General features: G+C 45.1%; 2 protein-coding genes across 14 annotated transcripts in view; both read right to left on the reverse strand.

Moving 5' to 3' along the window:
* Window positions 1-20,535, reverse strand: part of LOC311149340 (mediator of RNA polymerase II transcription subunit 25-like) — a gene marked incomplete at its 5' end in the record, with an annotated part of 100,679 nt that overhangs the window by 8,823 nt on the left and 71,321 nt on the right. For 4 of the 13 annotated variants that reach the window (XM_084186498.1, XM_084186505.1, XM_084186497.1 and 1 more), the window contains 10 exons: window positions 165-263; window positions 385-659; window positions 967-1,015; window positions 1,162-1,289; window positions 1,400-1,556; window positions 1,688-1,808; window positions 1,883-1,981; window positions 2,082-2,206; window positions 2,315-2,360; window positions 2,445-2,590. In XM_084186498.1, coding sequence (XP_084042624.1) covers window positions 165-263; window positions 385-659; window positions 967-1,015; window positions 1,162-1,289; window positions 1,400-1,556; window positions 1,688-1,808; window positions 1,883-1,981; window positions 2,082-2,206; window positions 2,315-2,360; window positions 2,445-2,590 — 1,245 coding nt within the window. Of the gene's footprint in view, window positions 1-164; window positions 264-384; window positions 660-966; window positions 1,043-1,161; window positions 1,290-1,399; window positions 1,557-1,687; window positions 1,809-1,882; window positions 1,982-2,081; window positions 2,207-2,314; window positions 2,361-2,444; window positions 2,591-3,353; window positions 3,519-20,535 lie in introns of those variants that run through there. The other 9 variants (XM_084186507.1, XM_084186501.1, XM_084186506.1 and 6 more) reach the window with 4 other exon arrangements.
* The window catches only part of LOC311139484 (synaptotagmin-C-like), a gene marked incomplete at both ends in the record, with an annotated part of 61,166 nt that continues 45,852 nt past the window's right edge, over window positions 5,222-20,535 (reverse strand). Inside the window, one exon of the mRNA XM_084174367.1 lies at window positions 5,222-5,243. Within this exon, the coding sequence (XP_084030493.1) occupies window positions 5,222-5,243 (22 nt within the window). The remainder of the gene's footprint in view (window positions 5,244-20,535) is intronic.

Raw genomic sequence — 20,535 nt, forward strand, 5'->3', positions numbered from 1 at the left:
CATCCCAATCAATGACAGTTCATTCAATCAGTTCCAAGCTTAACTTTGTTGCAGACCTTGTTATAACATTTCCTTACAAAGCCAGAGGATGACTTGAACACACAAATAGAAGATGTATAGACCTCTTCAGCAGCATGTTTACACAAAGTTCTAGTTTCCCTCACCTCTTGCCACTCCAGTACCCCACTCCATGCTACAATCTTATTGGCTACGCCTTGCTGCTGCCCCCCAATCGGATTCGCCTGGGCTACAGACACACCAGGCTATCAGAAGAGAAAGAGATAGCGTTAGAGGGAGAGAAAGACAACTTGACTGGAGGCAGAGAAGTTGAATATTGATGTGGAGTATTGTGGGATGATGATGCAACATATTGACAGGCCTCACCATGCCAGGCTGTGAGGATGGAGGCGTCTGCTGATTGGCCGTGGGCTGCTGCTGCTGAGGGGGCACCGGCTGCTGCTGATTGGGCTGTGGTTGTCCTGGCGGCTGGACTTGTTGCTGCTGCGGGGGAGGGGCTTGTTGCTGAGGCAACATGGGTGTGGAAACTGTGGTGACTGTGGATAGGCTGGGCTGACTGGAGGGAGCCAACTTCACTCCTGCTACAGATGGAAGAGTTGACTGACCGCTGAATGGGGGACCAGGATTGACCATGCCTGGGACTAGATGGGGGATGCCAAAAAAAGACAAGGTAACAGACATTATAGACCCCTCATATCCAACTCTGGACCTAGAAGCCAGTTCCACTGGGTTTTTCTTCCCGCATTCTAACCCTCTAATCAGGGACTGATTTCGACCTGGGACACCAGGTGGGTAACATTAATTATCAGGTAGAACAGAAAACCAGCAGGCTCCGGACCTCGTAGGGTAAGAGTTGAACACCCCTGTAATAGACTAACAATCAAACTGGGCCGATATTCAACCATACTGTTGACAGAGGATAGAAAAATGCAGGCTATTGGTACTCACAGCGACTCTTCTGGTTGTTGGCTGCCTCTACAGCCATCTGTGCAGCTGCCTGGGCCGCGTTAAGGGAAGGTGGGGGCTGACAAGGCAGCAAGAGAGGGAGAGAGAACACTGTGTCAGCTAAGAGCCTGTCAATCCAATGGCATACATGCTGTATGGGCTGATAAAAGCTGCCAAGTGAAAACGTATCTTCAGTACCTGATATGGATGGGCCGTGCTTATTGGTGGAGGAGCCTGCGAGGCGGGACCAAGAGGAGGCTGACTGACAGGCAGGGGTTGAGGGGGCAGGACTGGTTTGAGAGGGCCCGATCCTCCCCCTGACGACACTGGAGAAAGAAACATTTTAGAATTAGATGGATACTGACTTGTATCAATCTGTTCTCTGTCAATCCTGATGTGTATAAATCAGCAGAGTATTTCTGGTGCTGCTCCTCACCAGGAAGTGAGATACCCCTGACCAGGATCATGTGGAAGGGGTCTTGGCTGTAGTCTGGGTGGGGGTCGACTGGTCCCCCGACTGGCGACGCCCTGTCGAACAGTGCCCGTAACGCTGGCAGTTTCCGTGGCGACACCACAGAAAAATGAATCCCTCTCTGAGGAAGAGGCACAAGGTTATTATGAGTTATCAGCAGCCATTAATAAGTACACAAGTCAGATCATTCCCCAAAATGGCCCAGCGGGTTGTCTATACAGGCTATCTGATAGTGGTGCTATGTTCACTTACGTCTCTGATGATCTTTACCAGATTGTCTGCGGTGCAGCCCGTGTAGCTGACACTCTCCACGGCAGGGAGCAGGTATGGCGGAGAGTTACACAGCAGCACACAGACTTTGTGTGTCTGACCTCTGATTAATAGAGACAAGAGACATATGTTAGTGTGTGTGTGTGTGTGTGTGTCTAGTCATAAAAGATAACTCACATTTGCTCCCTCATCTTTTTGAAGTCGTCAAAGAGCTGCAAAGCCACAGACAGTCCCTCTGCGATTAGACTACAGCTCTCTGCTCCTCCTCCCATGAACCTGACAGAGACAAAGTTACACATTGGTCAAGGAAGATTAATACTAACGAACCTAAACACGTCATTCTAATTGGCATGACAAAGAAAAACATTTGTCTTACTGGATGCTGTCGATCCACGAGACAAACTCAAAGGCTGAGCTGGTTGGTGCGTGACACTGGACGTAGGATTCAGGAGCACAGTCCACTGTGTTGAACACCACAAGACCATACTGTGTGCCTCCATACTGAGAGAAGAGAATTGGCATTGTTGATCTCATACTGTATCTTCTTAAATAAAGAGTAAATAAATAGTAATAACCGGAAGGAGAAAACAAAGTTGAATTAAGACTCACATCTCCTCCAAAGTCTGTCTCTGCCGGAGGACCTCCATTGAAGTACCTGTGATGATAGGACAGGGACCAAGTCAGGACTCGATATAGTACATACCCAATGAAGCAAAATGTACATTTGAAGTCCACTTACTCAATTGCAGGTAGTATGTAATATTTTCTGAGGGATTCAAAATAGGGGCCAAGGTTTGCAGTTCCTTCGATGACGAACACCACGTCTGCCACTTGATTGGCGCCAGGTTTAATGGGCATGTCCATGAGGGCTGAACCCACCACCATGGATTCAGAGGGAGAAAAAAGTTGATTAGCTGAATCAGTTGCTGGGCCGTAACAAAAGCCTGTACACACTGTTGCTCTCCCTGTGATTACTGGTTGTGACAGGTATGCATAACATACTGTGATATGTTACCTAGGTTTACGTTATGATAGATAACTATCTAACAATACCTCGCATGAACACTGGATCTTGATAAAAGTTGTCCATCAGTCCAGAATCAGTTGTCCATATTGAGAAATAACCAAATCAGGCATAGTGCGTTAGGCAGAAGATTACAATAATTAGCTAGCTAGCTACACTGCTTGGTAGTTTTTAGCTGGACAACTACAAATAATCATAAACGTGTAACGTTACTAGTGGACTACGGCTACTGATTATGCTCTGTCAAAGCATCCTAAAGTCAGGGGTGTATTCATTACGTCTGGAGTAAACGGTAGAATCGGCGTAATGAATACACCCCAGTCAGCGAACCACTTAGCTAACATTAGCTTAGCAACCGCTAACTTTTGTACGTCAATGACCAGCAACTCTTACATTCACTGTATACAGTTATCCAGTTAAGGTTAATGTGGTTAACATAAACATTTTAATAGACAGTAATATAAAACATTTAGTAAGCGAAGTAGAAATCCCATTCATCGTAGGCATGCAGACATTATAGCATTAGCGAGGTAACTTAGCCACAAGCCAACGCTAGCCAAAGGATTTCCATCATCAGCAAATCATTCATTGACGTTGCATTCAGCTAGCTACATGGCTACTCACCTGGCGGTATTTAGCCGTCAGCCAAATAATTGTGTGTTAGACGAGGCCAAATACTTTGAAATTAAATTACATTGTACAGTAAGTAAAACAAAACCATTGTCATTTTGACACACAAAGTAGGCCGTGCCGAAAACAAACCACTAGGCAAACGTTTTGTTATCGACATCCTAGTCCTGGTTGGGCTTGAAAATGGAACACAAGGGATGCTCAATCAACAACCGAACAACTGCTCAATAACTAATTGACATCTCTATGGCTGCCATTAGGAACCTAAGCGGTTACTGACAGTCAGTGACAGTCCTATCATTTATACCAAATTGATGACATTTACAGTGAAATTATAGCGATATATATATATGAGATATTATTTCTTTGCCATATATGCCATACCGTGTTGTTACACCAGAGGTCAGCACAGTCTGCCAGTCTTAGAAAATGACTAGGCCTTGAATGCGGTGAGCTGCATGATTTTGAGAAATAGGCAAGGAAGTGACACATGGATCAGTGATTATAGCCCCCCTTGTCCATGTATCCAGTACATTAACCATAAACCTATAAGTCCTATATGTTTACATAGGTTGATAAATAGGCCTACAGGTTCTGCCTAACCCCCTTGCCAACGTAACCTTTATATAACCAAGACATGTCTCTATCACCTCCTATCCTCTGTGCTGAAACCAGCACTTAATTACTGGTGAGTCCTTCAGCGAGCTAACCTGCTGTTAAATCAGCACAATATGCCATGAGCGAACCTGTGATCGGAGCGCAACTGCGCGCTGTGATTCTCTAGGTCTAACAATATAATCTATTCCCCTGTGGCACTGTGAGCCAGTCAGCACAGCCCAGCGAACAGCAAAGGGCATCAGAGCTCATCAAACTCAAAACATCCCACAGAAACATTGTTCTGAATCCATTTAACCCAATTTAAAGCAGAGCAGGGCACTGTAAAACGGCAGCGGTTCTATTTAGGCTATGGGCAAACAGCAAGTGAGGGCCACATCATGGGTGCTTGCTCCCAGTGACCTTAGCAGGGTTCATGTGGGGCCAGGAGTGTGCCCAAGGCTATCGTTGGGTCCCAAACTCATTAAACCCACACAGCCTTTCATTCAGACTTAAGCATAGTGGCCAAATTAATTCCTGTGAAAGGGACCGGGTGTCCATCCCTTTCTAGGGGACTTTGATGTATTTTGTAGCTCTGAGCAATGTGCAGTTTGTCACTGCTTTTGAAGTTCAATTGGTAGAACCGGCAGTTCTCCTGTAATTAGACAAGCGTACAACTCCTGATGTGGTCGGAAAACAAATTTAGTCACTGCTGTATTTTGACTTCTACTTGGTGATGAGAAATCACATATTGGTTTAGGGGGTTGTTTTGTGGGGTTTGATCATTTTTCTCTATCAGGTGCTTTGATTGTCCTCTGTGGTTGCTCCAGGTGGTGTGTAGTATAGATGGTCCCTCTTTTGACCGGCTCCTCCAGCTGGGAGAGAGGGGACCATCTGGTCCTCTCACAACAGGTAATCACCACCAACACACTGATACACTGACATACAGACAGAACTAGGTTACGACAAATAACACACACTGATTTTCGAAAACAGAATTGAGTCAAAACACAAATACACATACACGCACCCGAGGACATACACACACACACACACACACACACACACACACACACACACACACACACACACACACACACACACACACACACACAAACACATGCACGCGCACACACACACACAGAGGATATTTCTTATTCTAGGGTGACATTTATGAACATTTATGGAGGCATAACATCATTAAGTTGAAAATGTGAAATTGTATAGGGAGTGGACTGAAAGGTGAAGCCATATTGCTTATGATAGTCTTACACTGCACAGTGAATATTTCTGTTTTTGTCACATAGAGATATGAGGTTTACATTCACTTTATCTATATGGTGTCGTTGCTTTCTTTCCTTGCTAAATTCAAAAACACCAAAGGCTCACCCACAGCAAGGACATCTATATTTAATGAGATAACAGAATACATTACCATTATATATAGTAATCAGTAATATATTAGCAATAACACGCGGTTGACAGCTTCCTAATAAATCCCTCCAGTGTGATAGAAACAGCTCTATATATTGCACCTACCTCCTCTAGTCTCTAACTCTCTCTCCCTCCTTCTCTGCCTCTTTCAGCTCACTGAACTGAGTGAAATGTCTTTCCTACTAAATAAAAAAAAATACAGCAGTTCCCCCGGCCCCTTCTCCCACCTCCACCCCCCACTTCTCACAAAGCAGCAGTAGGAGGCAGACCAGAGAAAGACACTCAGGGCAAGCAGCAGCACTCCACTTTTCATTTAGATAAAGTGGGGCCACAATAAAGAATTCATGACAAAGTGACTAAATAATTACACACAACTTAATGCACAGCAGAAAAGAGAGAGAGGGAGGTCCTATAGGTTCAGAGAAGATTCAATACAGTATGGATACAGATATACAGTACCAGTCAAAAGTTTGGACACACAAGGGTTTTTCTTTATTTTTAAAATGTTCTACATTGTAGAATAATAGTGAAGACATCAAAACTATGAAATAACACATATGGAATCATGTAGTAACCAAAAAAGTGTTAAACAAATCAAAATACATTTTATATTTGAGATTCTTCAAAGTCGCCACCCTTTGCCTTGATAACAGCTTTGCACACTCTTGGCATTCTCTCAACCAGCTTCATGAGGTAGTCACCTGGAATGCATTTCAATTAACAGGTGTGCCTTGTTAAAAGTTAATTTATGGAATTTCTTTACTTCTTAATGCGTTTGAGCCAATCAGTTGTGTTGTGACAAGGTAATGGGGGTATACAGAAGATAGCCCTATTTGGAAAAATACCAAATCCATATTATGGCAAGAACAGCTCAAATAAGCAAAGAGAACTGACAGTCCATCATTACTTTAAGACATGAAGGTCAGTCAATACGGAAAATGTCAAGAACTTTGAAAGTTTCTTCAAGTGCAGTCACAAAAACCATCAAGCGTTATGATGAAACTGGCTCTCATGAGGACCGCCACAGGAATGGAGACCCAGAGTTACCTCTGCTACAGAGGATAAGTTCATTAGAGTTACCAGTCTCAGAAATTGCTGCCCAAATAAATGCTTCACAGAGTTCAAGTCACAGACACATCTCAACATCAACTGTTCAGAGGGGACTGTGTGAATCAGGCCTTCATGGTCGAATTGCTGCAAAAAAAACACTACTAAAGGACACCAATAATAAGAAGAGACCTGCTTGGGCCAAGAAACACGAGCAATGGACATTAGACCGGTGGAAATGTGTCCTTTGGTCTGGAGTCCAAATTGGAGATTTTTGATACAACCGCTGTGTCTTTGTGAGACGCGGTGTGGGTGAACGGATGATCTCCGCATGTGTATTTCCCACCGTAAAGCATGGAGGAGGAAGTGTTATGGTGTGGGGGTGCTTTGCTGATCTGGGAAACAACACAGACAATACACTCTAATCTCTGAGAGACCGACTGTTCATTAGGGATCATAAGTATCCCACTCCCCACCAAGTGCAATGGGTCCTACACAAAAATGGTTCCTCTAAGACACACAGGACAGAAGCCATATTTTGTTCAAAGACAGGAGTTTCAGTCTGTGGATGCTAGGAATGGTGTAGGGCCGCGAGGACAGGTAGAAGATAGGAACAGCATGAGCACAGAAATGTGTCACACAGAAGGTCACAGTGACACACACAGACGCACACAAATACAAAACACACACACAAACCCAGAAATACACACAAATCAAAGCAACACAAATATGTGTCCTTCTAACGTTGTCGTCCAGTCGGAGACATGATGGACTGCAGAATTTTTGTTCTTTTTGAAATTAAATAATGTCTTTCCAAAAAACAAAATCCTGGAATGATAGAAAAATTCGATATAATGGTGCAATCCTTCCCTGTAGGATACGTTTCCAGTAAGTGCACTCCAAGCCGAGCAGGTCCGTCCTCATCACAGTTCTCCTGTAGAGTCCTCTGGGGTAAAGTCTGCCAGTATGTCCAAACAGTGGAACACTATTCCTGTAACATCCGAAGGCGCTCAAATAGTTCAGGTCTTCAAGTACTCACTGTCACATCCTTAGTGGATCGTAAAAAAATTGTATGGATAAATTCCATTCTGGATGATTATATTACACAAACCCCCAAAACTAAACAAATAGAAAAATAAAAGTGAATTCATATTAATGAGCACCATGAAGAATGTGACAAAATAATGAGGTGAAGGGACACATTTCAAGGTTACGAAACATGCTTCGGCAGATGGGTTCATCCACATTTCTCCCTCCTCTGACATCAATAATAACGACCGGCGAAGGTTCCTTCCTCCAGCTAAAAGAAGCCAGAAAAGCCAGGATCCAGAGGGTAGGCCCAAACCAGGCGTCAAGAATTGACTAGACTAGAGTCTCCACAACTGATTTTTGCCCTGCTGAAAATACTGCACAGACGTTTCCTAACTCCTACACCTGTATACTAATGGCCTAAAGTAAAGCATTGACATGGTTTGTCTTTTGAAGTCTATATAGTGCAGAATCCTTAGGCCCAGGGCTGATTGGAGGGAGAAATATGCATCATCACACTCCTCCTGGATTAATTACTGGCATTAACCTGAAGCACAGTGTGTGTATGTATGTATGTATGTATGTATGTATGTATGTATGTATGTATGTATGTATGTGTGTGTGTGTGTGTGTGTGTGTGTCAGAGTTCTAAGTGTTGCTTGTATAGAATGTAGAATCTGTTTTCCTGTGCTTTGTTGCGACAGGACAGGAGTTGGAAAATTCATTACAGTTTTTCTCAATTGCTAAAACACTAAAACCCATTGGCTGAACAATGTTATCAGTTGCCTAGACTCATTTAGCTAATTATGCAGTCTGTTGTCAATACCTTAAAATATTTCACATGGTAAAACACAATTTGCAGATCTCACTTAGACTTTTCAGCAAAACTCTAAACACATTCTCAAGTGGCAACAATCAAATACAAATTGAGAACACATGTCATTGATTGAACACAACCACTCAAAATTGATTTAACCTGTTTCAAATGATGCGACACAACCAATATAAGCCAGTTCAGAGAGCAAACAGGTTGTTGAAGGTGGGAAGGAGAAAGTCTGAGAATGGATAGAAGAAACAATGTGAGAGGACGAGGACGAGTGCGTATACGAGGTGGGCGACGAGGAGGAAGAGGAGGAGGAGGGCAAAAAAGAGGAAGAGGAGGACGAAGAGGAAGACAAAGAGACTGTCGATAAAATCCAACCCGAACGTGTACACCGTTTCGGACAAAGAGGACAGAAATATGATCGCCCAATCGTTGCCAAATTTGAATTTTTTATTTATTTTATTTTTATTTCATTTTTATTTAACCTTTATTTAACCAGGTAAGCCAGTTGAGAACAAGTTCTCATTTACAACTGCGACCTGGCCAAGATAAAGCAAAGCAGTGCGATAAAAACAACAACACAGAGTTACATATGGGGTAAAAAAAAAACATAAAGTCAAAAATACAACAGAAAATATATATACAGTGTGTGCAAATGTAGCAAGTTATGGAGGTAAGGCAATAAATAGGCTATAGTGCAAATTAATTACAATTAGTATTAACACTGGAATGCTAGATGTGCAAGAGATTATGTGCAAATAGAGATACTGGGGTGCAAAAGAGCAAAATAAATAACAATATAGGGATGAGGTAGTTGGGCTAATTTCAGATGGGCTGTGTACAGGTGCAGTGATCGGTAAGGTGCTCTGACAACTGATGCTTAAAGTTAGTGAGGGAGATAAGAGTCTCCAGCTTCAGAGATTTTTGCAATTCGTTCCAGTCATTGGCAGCAGAGAACTGGAAGGAATGGCGGCCAAAGGAGGTGTTGGCTTTGGGAATGACCAGTGAGATATACCTGCTGGAGCGCAGACTACGGGTGGGTGCTGCTATGGTGACCAATGAGCTAAGATAAGGCGGGGATTTGCCTAGCAGTGATTTATAGATGGCCTGGAGCCAGTGGGTTTGACGACGAACATGTAGTGAGGACCAGCCAACAAGAGCGTACAGGTCACAGTGGTGGGTAGTGTATGGGGCTTTGGAGACAAAACGGATGGCACTGTTTTAGACTACATCCAATTTGCTGAGTAGAGTGTTGGAGGCTATTTTGTAAATGACATCGCCGAAGTCAAGGATCGGTAGGATAGTCAGTTTTACGAGGGCATGTTTGGCAGCATGAGTGAAGGAGGCTTTGTTGCGAAATAGGAAGCCGATTCTAGATTTAACTTTGGATTGGAGATTCTTAATGTGAGTCTGGAAGGAGAGTTTACAGTCTAACCAGACATCTAGGTATTTGTAGTTGTCCACATACTCTAGGTCAGACCCGTCGAGAGTGGTGATTCTAGTCGGGTGGGCGGGTGCCAGCAGCGTTCGATTGAAAAGCATGCATTTAGTTTTACTAGTGTTGGAGGCTACTGAAGGAGTGTTGTATGGCATTGAAGCTCATTTGGAGGTTTGTTAACACAGTGTCCAATGAAGGGCCAGATGTATACAAAATGGTGTCGTCTGCGTAGAGGTGGATCTGAGAGTCACCAGCAGCAAGAGCGACATCATTGATATACACAGAGAAAAGTGTCGGCCCAAGAATTTAACCCTGTGGCACCCCCATACAGACTGCCATAGGTCCAGACAACAGGCCCTCCGATTTGACACACTGAACTCTATCTGAGAAGTAGTTGGTGAACCAGGCGAGGCAGTCATTTGAGAAACCAAGGCTATTTAGTCTGCCAATAAGAATGCGGCGGTTGACAGAGTCGAAAGCCTTGGCCAGGTCGATGAAGACGGCTGCACAGTACTGTCTATTATCAATCGCGGTTATAATATCGTTTAGGACCTTGAGCGTGGCTGAAGTGCACCCATGACCAGCTCGGAAACCGGATTGCATAGCGGAGAAGGTACGGTGGTATTCGAAATGGTCGGTGATCTGTTTGTTAACTTGGCTTTCAAATACTTTCGAAAGGGAGGGCAGGATGGATATAGGTCTGTAGCAGTTTGGATCTAGAGTGTCACCCCCTTTGAAGAGGGGGATGACCGCGGCAGCTTTCCAATCTCTGGGGATCTCAGACGTTACGAAAGAGAGGTTGAACAGACTAGTAATAGGGGTTGCGACAATTTCGGCGGCTAGTTTTAGAAAGAAAGGGTCCAGATTGTCTAGCCCAGCTGATTTGTAGGGGTCCAGATTTTGCAGCTCTTTCAGAACATCAGCTGTCTGAATTTGTGTGAAGGAGAAGCGGGGGGGCATGGGCAAGTTGCAGCGGAGGGTGCAGAGTTGGTGGCCGGGGTAGTGTTCGCCAGTTGGAAAGCATGGCCAGCCGTAGCAAAATGCTTGTTGAAATTCTCGATTATTGTAGATTTATCGGTGGTGATAGTGTTTCCTAGCCTCAGTGCAGTGGGCAGCTGGGAGGAAGTGCTCTTATTCTCCATGGACTTTACAGTGTCCCAAAACTTTTTGGAGTTAGTGCTACAGGATGCAAATTTCTGTTTGAAAAAGTTAGCCTTTGCTTTCCTGACTGCTTGTGTATATTGGTTCCTAACTTCCCTGAAAAGTTGCATATCGCGGGGGCTATTTGATGCTAATACAGTACGCCACAGGATGTTTTTGTGCTGGTCAAGGGCAGTCAAGTCTGAGGAGAACCAGGGGCTATATCTGTTCTTAGTTCTGTATTTTTTGAATGGGGCATGTTTATTTAAGATTGAGAGGAAATTACTTTTAAGGAACAACCAGGCATCCTCTACTGACGGAATGAGATCTATATCCATCCAGGATACCTGGGCCAGGTCAATTAGGAAGGCCTGCTCGCTAAAGTGTTTTAGGGAGCGTTTGACAGTGATGAGGGGTGGTCGTTTGACCGCGGACCCGTTACGGACGCAGGCAATAAGGCAGTGATTGCTGAGATCCTGGTTGAAGACAGCTGAGGTATATTTAGAGGGTAAATTAGTCAGGATGATATCTATGAGGGTACCCATGTTTACGGATTTAGGGTTGTACCTGGTAGGTTTGTTGATAATTTGCATGAGATTGAGGGCATCTAGTTTGGATTGTAGGATGGCCGGGGTATTAAGCATATCCCAATTTAGGTCACCAAGCAGTACGAACTCTGAGGATAAATGGGGGGCAATCAATTCACATATGGTGTCCAGGGCACAGCTGGGGGCTGAGGGGGTTCTGTAGCAAGCGGCAACAGTGAGAGACTTATTTCTGGAAAGGTGGATTTTTAGAAGTAGAAGCTCAAACTGTTTGGGCACAGACCTGGATAGTATGATAGAGCTCTGCAGGCTATCTCTACAGTAGATTGCAACTCCACCCCCTTTGGCAGTTCTATCTAGACGGAAAATGTTATAGTTGGGGATGGACATTTCAGAATTTTTAAATATATTAGAGGAAAAACAAAAAGAAATTGAGAAACTTATTCAAGAAAGAGCAAGTGTAATATATTATAAAAATAAAGCAAACTGTATGGAATATGGGGAAAAATGCACCAAATTATTTTTTAATCTTCAACATAGGAATGCTTCCAAAAAGAATTGAATGAAACTGGTTACAATTGACGGAGTAACCCATGATTCACCAAATTATATTTTGAAGGAGGAAACAAAGTACTTTAAGCATATGTTTTCGTTTCAGTCGCCTAATTGTAAAGATTTTTTTTCTATTGATAATGTAAAATTAACAGCCATACAGAAAGACTCATGTGAAGGTGAAATTACAGAGGAGGAACTTCTGGATGCAATTAAAGACTTTAAGTCCGGGAAAACTCCAGGGTTGGATGGCATACAATTCGAGGTATACCATACCTTTTTTGATATACTAAGTGGACCGTTATTAGTATGTTTTAACCACTCATATGTAAATGGTAGATTATCTGACACTCAAGAAGAAGATCTCATTATTACTGAAACAGGATACAAGTGGAAAATATAAAGATCCATTAAAAAAATTGGAGGCCCCTTACACTTCAGTGTTGTGATGCAAAAATTCTAGCAAAATGTATAGCGCATAGAATTAAAAAGGTATTGTCGGATATTATTCATTCAATCAGACAGGTTTTTTACATGGAAGATACATTGGAGATAATATAAGGCAAGTATTAGAAACAATAGAACATTATGGAAAATCGGAGAAACCAGGCCTGCTATTCATAACAGACTTCGAAAAGGCATTTGATAAAGTACGACTGGGGTTTATATATAAATGCCTGGAGCATTTCCATTTTGGTGAATCTCTTATAAAATTGGTCAAAATCATGTATAGTAACCCTAGTGTCACGTTGCTGTGGATTGGTGTGGTGTAGAATCAGGCGCAGGAAGCAGAGGATAAGTCCAACAAGACTTTACTAGAGCACACAAAAATAATCCAAACAGCCCGGAGGCAAAAAGACGCACACAGGCGTAAAATAGCGAGCGCACACACAGGTGCGAAAATACTCTCCTAACACAAGGAGGAAGCTATGAAAATAGCGTACCGACATGGGTAGCGCAACAACACGACACGAACAATTACACACAACACTAAACTAACAACAAGGAAACTAAATAGGGTGCTAAATGAGACATAACACAAAACAGGTGTGACTAACAGACAAAACCAATCAAACAAGAAACATAGAGCGGTGGCAGCTAGTACTCCGGAGACGACGACCGGCGAAACCTGCCCGAACAAGGAGGAGGAGCCGCCTCGGCCGAAACCGTGACAGTACCCCCCCCTTGGCCTCGGGGACGACCAGGAGGATGCGGAGCAGGGCGCGTAGGATGACCACGATGGAATTCGGTCATCAGGGACGGATCCAGAATGTCCCTCCTCGGCACCCAGCACCGCTCCTCCGGACCGTACCCCTCCCACTCCACGAGATATTGGAGACCCCCCATCCGGCGTCTCGAATCCAGGATGGTCCGAACAGTGTACGCCGGAGCCCCCTCGATGTCCAACGGGGGCGGAGGAGTCTCCTCAATCTCAAAGTCCTGGAGTGGACCAGCTACCACCTGCCTGAGGAGAGACACATGGAACGAGGGGTTAATATTCTTGTAATCAATAGGTAGTTCTAACCTGTAACACACCTCGTTCAATCTCCTCAGGACTTTAAAAGGCCCCACAAACCGCCGACCCAGCTTCCGGCAGGGCAGGCGGAGGGGCAGGTTTCTGGTTGAGAGCCAGACTCGATCTCCAGGTGCGTACACTGGCCCCTCACTGCGGTGTAGGTCGGCGCTCGTCTTCTGTCGACGTATGGCACGCTGCAGATGGACGTGTGCAGCGTTCCACGTCTCCTCCGAGCGCCGCACCCACTCATCCACAGCGGGGGCCTCGATCTGGCTCTCATGCCACGGTGCCAGAACCGGCTGGTACCCTAACACACACTGGAAAGGGGTTAGTCTCGTGGAGGAGTGGCGGAGAGAGTTCTGTGCCATCTCGGCCCAGGGCACATATCTCGCCCACTCCTCCGGCCGGCCCTGACAATATGACCTCAGAAACCTACCCACATCCTGGTTGACTCGTTCAACCTGCCCATTACTCTCCGGGTGGTAACCCGAGATAAGGCTCACCGAGACCCCCAAACGTTCCATAAATGCTCTCCAGACTCTGGAGGTAAACTGGGGGCCTCGATCGGACACTATATCCTCGGGCACCCCGTAATGCCGGAAGACGTGAGTAAATAGAGCCTCAGCGGTCTGTAGGGCAGTAGGAAGACCCGGCATGGGAAGGAGACGACAGGCCTTCGAGAACCGATCCACAACGACCAGGATGGTGGTATTCCCCTGTGAGGAGGGAAGATCGGTAACAAAATCCACCGAGAGGTGAGACCAGGGTCGTTGTGGAACGGGCAGGGGCTGTAATTTACCCCTGGGCAAGTGTCTGGGCGCCTTACACTGGGCACACACTGAGCAGGAGGAGACATAAACCCTCACATCGCTGGCTAACGTTGGCCACCAGTACTTCGTACTAAGGCAGTGCACTGTCCGGCCAATACCTGGATGTCCAGAGGAGGGGGACGTGTGAGCCCAATAAATCAGCCGATCCCGGACACTGTGGAGGACTAGGGTCGGTGCGTAACGCCCGCTCGATCTCCGCATCGACCTCCCACACCACCGGTGCCACCAGACAAGACTCCGGTAGTATGGGGATGGACTCCACGCACCTCTCCTCCGTGTCATACCGACGGGACAGAGCATCTGCCTTCCCGTTCTGGGACCCAAGGATGTAAGTGATCTTGAACACAAACCGGGCGAGAAACATAGTCCATCGAGCCTGGCGAGGATTCAGTCTCCTAGCTGCCCGAATGTATTCCAGGTTACGATGGTTGGTCAGAATGAGGAAAGGGTGCTGAGCCCCCTCAAGCCAATGCCTCCACACCTTTAGGGCCTGTACTACGGCTAACAGCTCCCTGTCCCCTACGTCATAATTCCGCTCCGCCGGACTGAGCTTCTTAGAATAAAAAGCACAGGGGCGGAGCTTAGGTGGTGTACCGGATCGTTGAGAAAGAACTGCCCCGATACCGGCCTCAGACGCGTCCACCTCAACTTGGAAGGGTAAAGTGGGATCCGGGTGCGCCAACACCGGAGCCGAGGTAAACAGGTCCTTCAGTCTCCCAAAGGCCCTGTCCGCCTCAGCCGACCACTGCAAGCGCACCGGACCCCCCTTCAGAAGAGACGTTATGGGAGCTGCCACCTGTCCAAAACCCCGGATAAACCTCCGGTAGTAATTCGCAAAACCCAAGAACCGCTGCACCTCTTTAACCGTAGTTGGGGTTTGCCAATTACGCACGGCTGCCACTCGGTCCACCTCCATTCTCACCCCTGACGCAGACAACTGGTAACCCAAAAAGGAAACTGACTCCTGAAAGAACAGACATTTCTCAGCTTTGACACACAGGTCATGCTCCAACAGTCTCCTCAATACCCTGCGCACCAGGGCTACATGCTCGGCCCGAGTAGAACTGTACACAAGAATATCATCTATGTACACCACTACTCCCTGCGCCTGCATGTCCCGGAAAATTTCATCTACAAACGATTGGAAGACTGATGGAGCATTCATTAACCCATATGGCATGACGAGATACTCGTAATGGCCGGAGGTAGTACTAAATGCTGTCTTCCACTCATCGCCCTCCCTAATGCGCACCAAGTTATATGCGCTCCTGAGGTCCAATTTTGTGAAGAACCGTGCCCCGTGTAATGACTCCGTCATGGTCCCAATCAGCGGGAGTGGATAACTATATTTCACAGTTACCTGATTGAGACCGCGGTAATCAATACACGGACGCAAACCTCCATCCTTTTTCTTCACAAAAAAGAAGCTCGAGGACGCGGGAGAAGTGGAGGACCGTATGTATCCCTGTCTCAGAGACTCGGCAATGTAAGTTTCCATTGCCCTTTTCTCCTCCTGTGACAAAGGATACACATGGCTCCGCGGAAGCGCGGCTCCTGTCTGGAGGTCTATCGCACAATCCCCCTGTCTATGAGGTGGCAACCGTGCCGCTCTGGTCTTACTAAACACGAGCGCCAAATCCTCATACTCAGGAGGAATGTGCAGTGCTGGCATCTGGTTCGGACTCTCCACCGAGGTCGCCCCTACGGAAACACCCAGACATAACCCCTCACACTGAGCAGACCACCCTTTAAGAGCCTTCTCTCGCCACGAAATAGTAGGATCATGGGTAATCAACCAGGGAAGCCCCAGTACCACCGGATACGCAGGAGAGTCGATCAGATAGAGTTGAATCGTCTCCTCATGACCCCCCTGCGTCATCATCCTAAGTGGCGCTGTGACCTCCCCAATCAACCCAGATCCTAACGGACGACTATCTAAGGCATGTACAGGAAAGGGCTTTTCGACTGGAAGGAGGGGAATCCCTAACTTAACACAGAATCTCCGATCTACAAAATTCCCAGCTGCGCCTGAATCGACTAGCGCCTTATGCTGGGAACGAGGTGCAACCTGTGGGAAACAAACAGGTAATGTAATGTGTACGACAGAAAGCTCTGGGTAAGTAGGGCGCCTACTCACCTGGGAGGACTCCCCACTGTATGACCTGCCATCTCCCTCACCAGGGGACCCTCCCCAGCACCTAGCCGCGGTGTGCCCTCCGCGGCCACACTTGGTGCAGGAGACTGCCCCCCTCGGGCTCCTACCTCCTCTCCCTCTAGCGCCAGCACCTCCAAGCTCCATCGGACTCTGCTCGGAGGCACTGGAGGGTGGAATGGGAGGCCCCCACCTGGGACGTCCGCGGGTCGCAAGCAGGGTGTCCAGTCGAATGGCCATGTCCACCAGCTGGTCAAATGTTAGTGTAGTGTCCCTGCATGCTAACTCCCTGCGGATGTCCTCCCGAAGGCTACATCTAAAGTGGTCTATGAGGGCCCTCTCATTCCACCCAGCATCAGCCGCTAGAGTCCGGAACTCCAGCGCAAACTCTTGAGCGCGCCTCATCCCCTGTCGGAGGTGGAATAGACGCTACCCCGCCGCCTTCCCCTCTGGTGGATGGTCGAAGACTGCACGGAAGCGGCGGGAGAACTCCGCATAGGTGACTGTGGCGGCGTCTATTCCCCTCCATTCGGCGTTGGCCCACTCCAACGCCTTGCCGGTGAGACAGGAGATGAGGGCGGAAACGCTCTCGTATCCCGAGGGCGCCGGGTGTATGGTGGCAAGGTAGAGCTCCACTTGTAAGAGGAACCCCTGACACCCGGCAGCGGTGCCGTCGTACGCCCTCGGGAGCGAGAGCCGAATCCCACTGGGTTCCGGTCGATGGACGGGCTGGCTGTCCGGTGATGATGGTGCGATAGGTGGGGCTGTGGGAACCCCGCTGGTTTCCCATCGACGAAGGGTGTCCATGACGCCCTCCAAGGCGTGCCCGATCTGGTTGATCCGGTGCTCTTGACCAAGGAGACGCTCCTCCATGATGTCGACGGGTGCTCCTGCTGATTCCATGTATGGTGTGTAATTCTGTCACGTTGCTGTGGATTGGTGTGGTGTAGAATCAGGCGCAGGAAGCAGAGGATAAGTCCAACAAGACTTTACTAGAGCACACAAAAAATAATCCAAACAGCCCGGAGGCAAAAAGACGCACACAGGCGTAAAATAGCGAGCGCACACACAGGTGCGAAAATACTCTCCTAACACAAGGAGGAAGCTATGAAAATAGCGTACCGACACGGGTAGCGCAACAACACGACACGAACAATTACACACAACACTAAACTAACAACAAGGAAACTAAATAGGGTGCTAAATGAGACATAACACAAAACAGGTGTGACTAACAGACAAAACCAATCAAACAAGAAACATAGAGCGGTGGCAGCTAGTACTCCGGAGACGACGACCGGCGAAACCTGCCCGAACAAGGAGGAGGAGCCGCCTCGGCCGAAACCGTGACACCTAGGTGCAAAATAGTAAATAATGGCTATTTCTCCGAAAGTTTTAAACTGTCAAGAGGAGTGAAACAAGGTTGTCCACTATCGGCATATCTATTTACTGTGACCATCGAGATGTTAGCTCTTAAAATCCGATCCAACAATAATATCAGGGGATTAGACATCCAGGGCTTAATAACAAAGGTGTCATTGTACGCTGATGATTCATGTTTTCTTTTAAATCCACAACTAGAATCACTCCACAGCCTCATAGAGGATCTAGATAAATTTTCTAACCACTCTGGATTACAACCAAATTATAACAAATGTACTATATTATGTATTGGATCAATAAAAAATAAAAAATTTACATTAGCATGTAGTTTACTAATAAAATGGTCTGATGGTGATGTGGATATACTCGAAATACATATCCCAAAGGAAATAAATGATCTCACTTCAATAATATATAATAGAAAGTTAGCAAAAATAGATAAGATCTTGCTACCATTGAAAGGTAAATACCTGTCAATTTGTGGAAAAATCACCCTGATTAACTCTTTAGTATTATCCCAGTTTACCTATTTGCTTATGGTCTTGCCTACGCCTAGCGAACAGTTTTTTAATTATATGAGAAATAAATATTCCATTTTATTTGGAACGGCAAGCCAGACAAAATTAAACGGGCCTATTTATATAATGAATATGAATTCGGAGGACAGAAATTATTAAATATTAAAGCATTAGACCTATCACTAAAAGCTTCAGTCATACAAAAGTTATACTTAAATCCGAACTGGTTCTCTAGCAAATTAGTAAGATTGTCTCACCCAATGTTCAAGAATGGCCTTTTTCCCTTTATTCAGATTACAACCACTCACTTTCAGTTATTTGAAAAGGAAATCATCTCCCAGATATCACTATTTCTAAAACAAGCCATAGAAAGTTGGTTGCAATTTCAATTTAATCCTCCAGAAACGACAGAACAAATAATGCAACAAATATTGTGGTTAAACTCAAATATACAAATTGACAAAAAAACTTTTTTTTTTGACAAAATTTTAAAAAATGTATAATCTTCGTAAATGATATCATCGGTAGGACTGGTGGAGTTATGTCGCACATGCAGCTAACAAAAACATATGGAAATGTCTGCTCTACCCAAAATTACAACCAAATAATTGCAGCCTTACCGCAAAAATGGAAGAGGAAAGTGGAAGGGGGAGAAAGTAAGGAACTTGTCTGTCGGCCTTGCATTAAAGAACATAATTGGTTAAGGAAAACTATGATAAATAAAAAAGTATATCAGTTTAATTTAAGGACCAAAGGATTGACAGCCGTCCCATATAGATTGCAAAATAGTTGGGAAGATATTTTTGACGTACCGATCCCATGGCATAGTGTTTATGAACTGATACGCAAAACGACACCGGATTCAAAACTAAATCTTTCAATTTAAATTATTATATAAAATTCTTGCTACCAATAGAATATTATTTATATGGGGGATACAATCTTCCCAGCTCTGCAGATTTTGCTGCGAAGAGACAGAATCATTAGATCATTTGTTTTGGTACTTTCCATTTGTAGCTTGTTTTTGGACACAGGTCCAGGAATGGCTAAAGGATTGCAATATTTACCTGGAGCTAACCCTGCAGATAGCACTACTGGGTGATCTGAAAAGTCATAGTCAATCGATCAATAACATAATAATACTATTAGCAAAAATGTTTATTTTCAATTCACAATCTGTAGAAACAATGAGAATAGAAAGGTTCAGAACTTTTGTAAGACATCACAGTACAGTTGAAATATATATGGCAAATAGAAATCCTATATGGATGGTGTTAAAAGACAGATGGGAGGTGTTGAATGGAATTGAAGGATGGGACTAATAACAACTAACAACAAACAATAACAAGATAACTAATAATGTAGGCATGCTGTGTCCAAAATAAGTGTATAGGTTGTAGGTTGGGAGCTTTTGTGAAGGAGCACAGTTAGAAAGATATGGCATATAGAAGCAAACCGGATGGACATCATGAAAATGATCGGAGAGGTTGAGAGTAGAAGAAGTTCAGGAGAAAGAACAAACAAAATGTAATTATTGTAAAATTGACTGTGTCCATAAAATGTAGATAGTAAGTATAAACTGGAAGTAGAGGCCTAAGCATTGTTGTTCACTAGTTTACTCCAAGTAGGGAAAGGGTGGCGGGGTTGGAAAGTAATAAAGGGAAATATATATATATTTTTAAAGGATATGTATGTGTATGTATGTGGGTATGTACAGTGGGGAGAACAAGCTGCCGATTTTGCAGGTTTTCCTACTTACAAAGCATGTAGAGGTCTGTAATTTTTATCATAGGTACACTTCAACTGTGAGAGACGGAATCTAAAACAAAAATCCATAAAATCACATTGTATAATTTTTAAGTAATTAATTAGCATTTTATTGCATGACATAAGTATTTGATACATCAGAAAAGCAGAACTTAATATTTGGTACAGAAACCTTTGTTTGCAATTACAGAGATCATATGTTTCCTGTAGGTCTTGACCAGGTTTGCACACACTGCAGCAGGGATTTTGGCCCACTCCTCCATACAGATCTTCTCCAGATCCTTCAGGTTTCGGGGCTGTCGCTGGGCAATACGAGGTGAGATCTTGCATGGAGTCCCAGGCCGAGGGAGATTGACAGTTATTTTGTGTTTCTTCCATTTACGAATAATCGCACCAACTGTTGTCACC

Source organism: Coregonus lavaretus (assembly GCF_964263955.1).
Source record: "Coregonus lavaretus genome assembly, chromosome: 2".
In the NCBI taxonomy this organism is placed as follows: Eukaryota; Metazoa; Chordata; class Actinopteri; order Salmoniformes; family Salmonidae; genus Coregonus; species Coregonus lavaretus.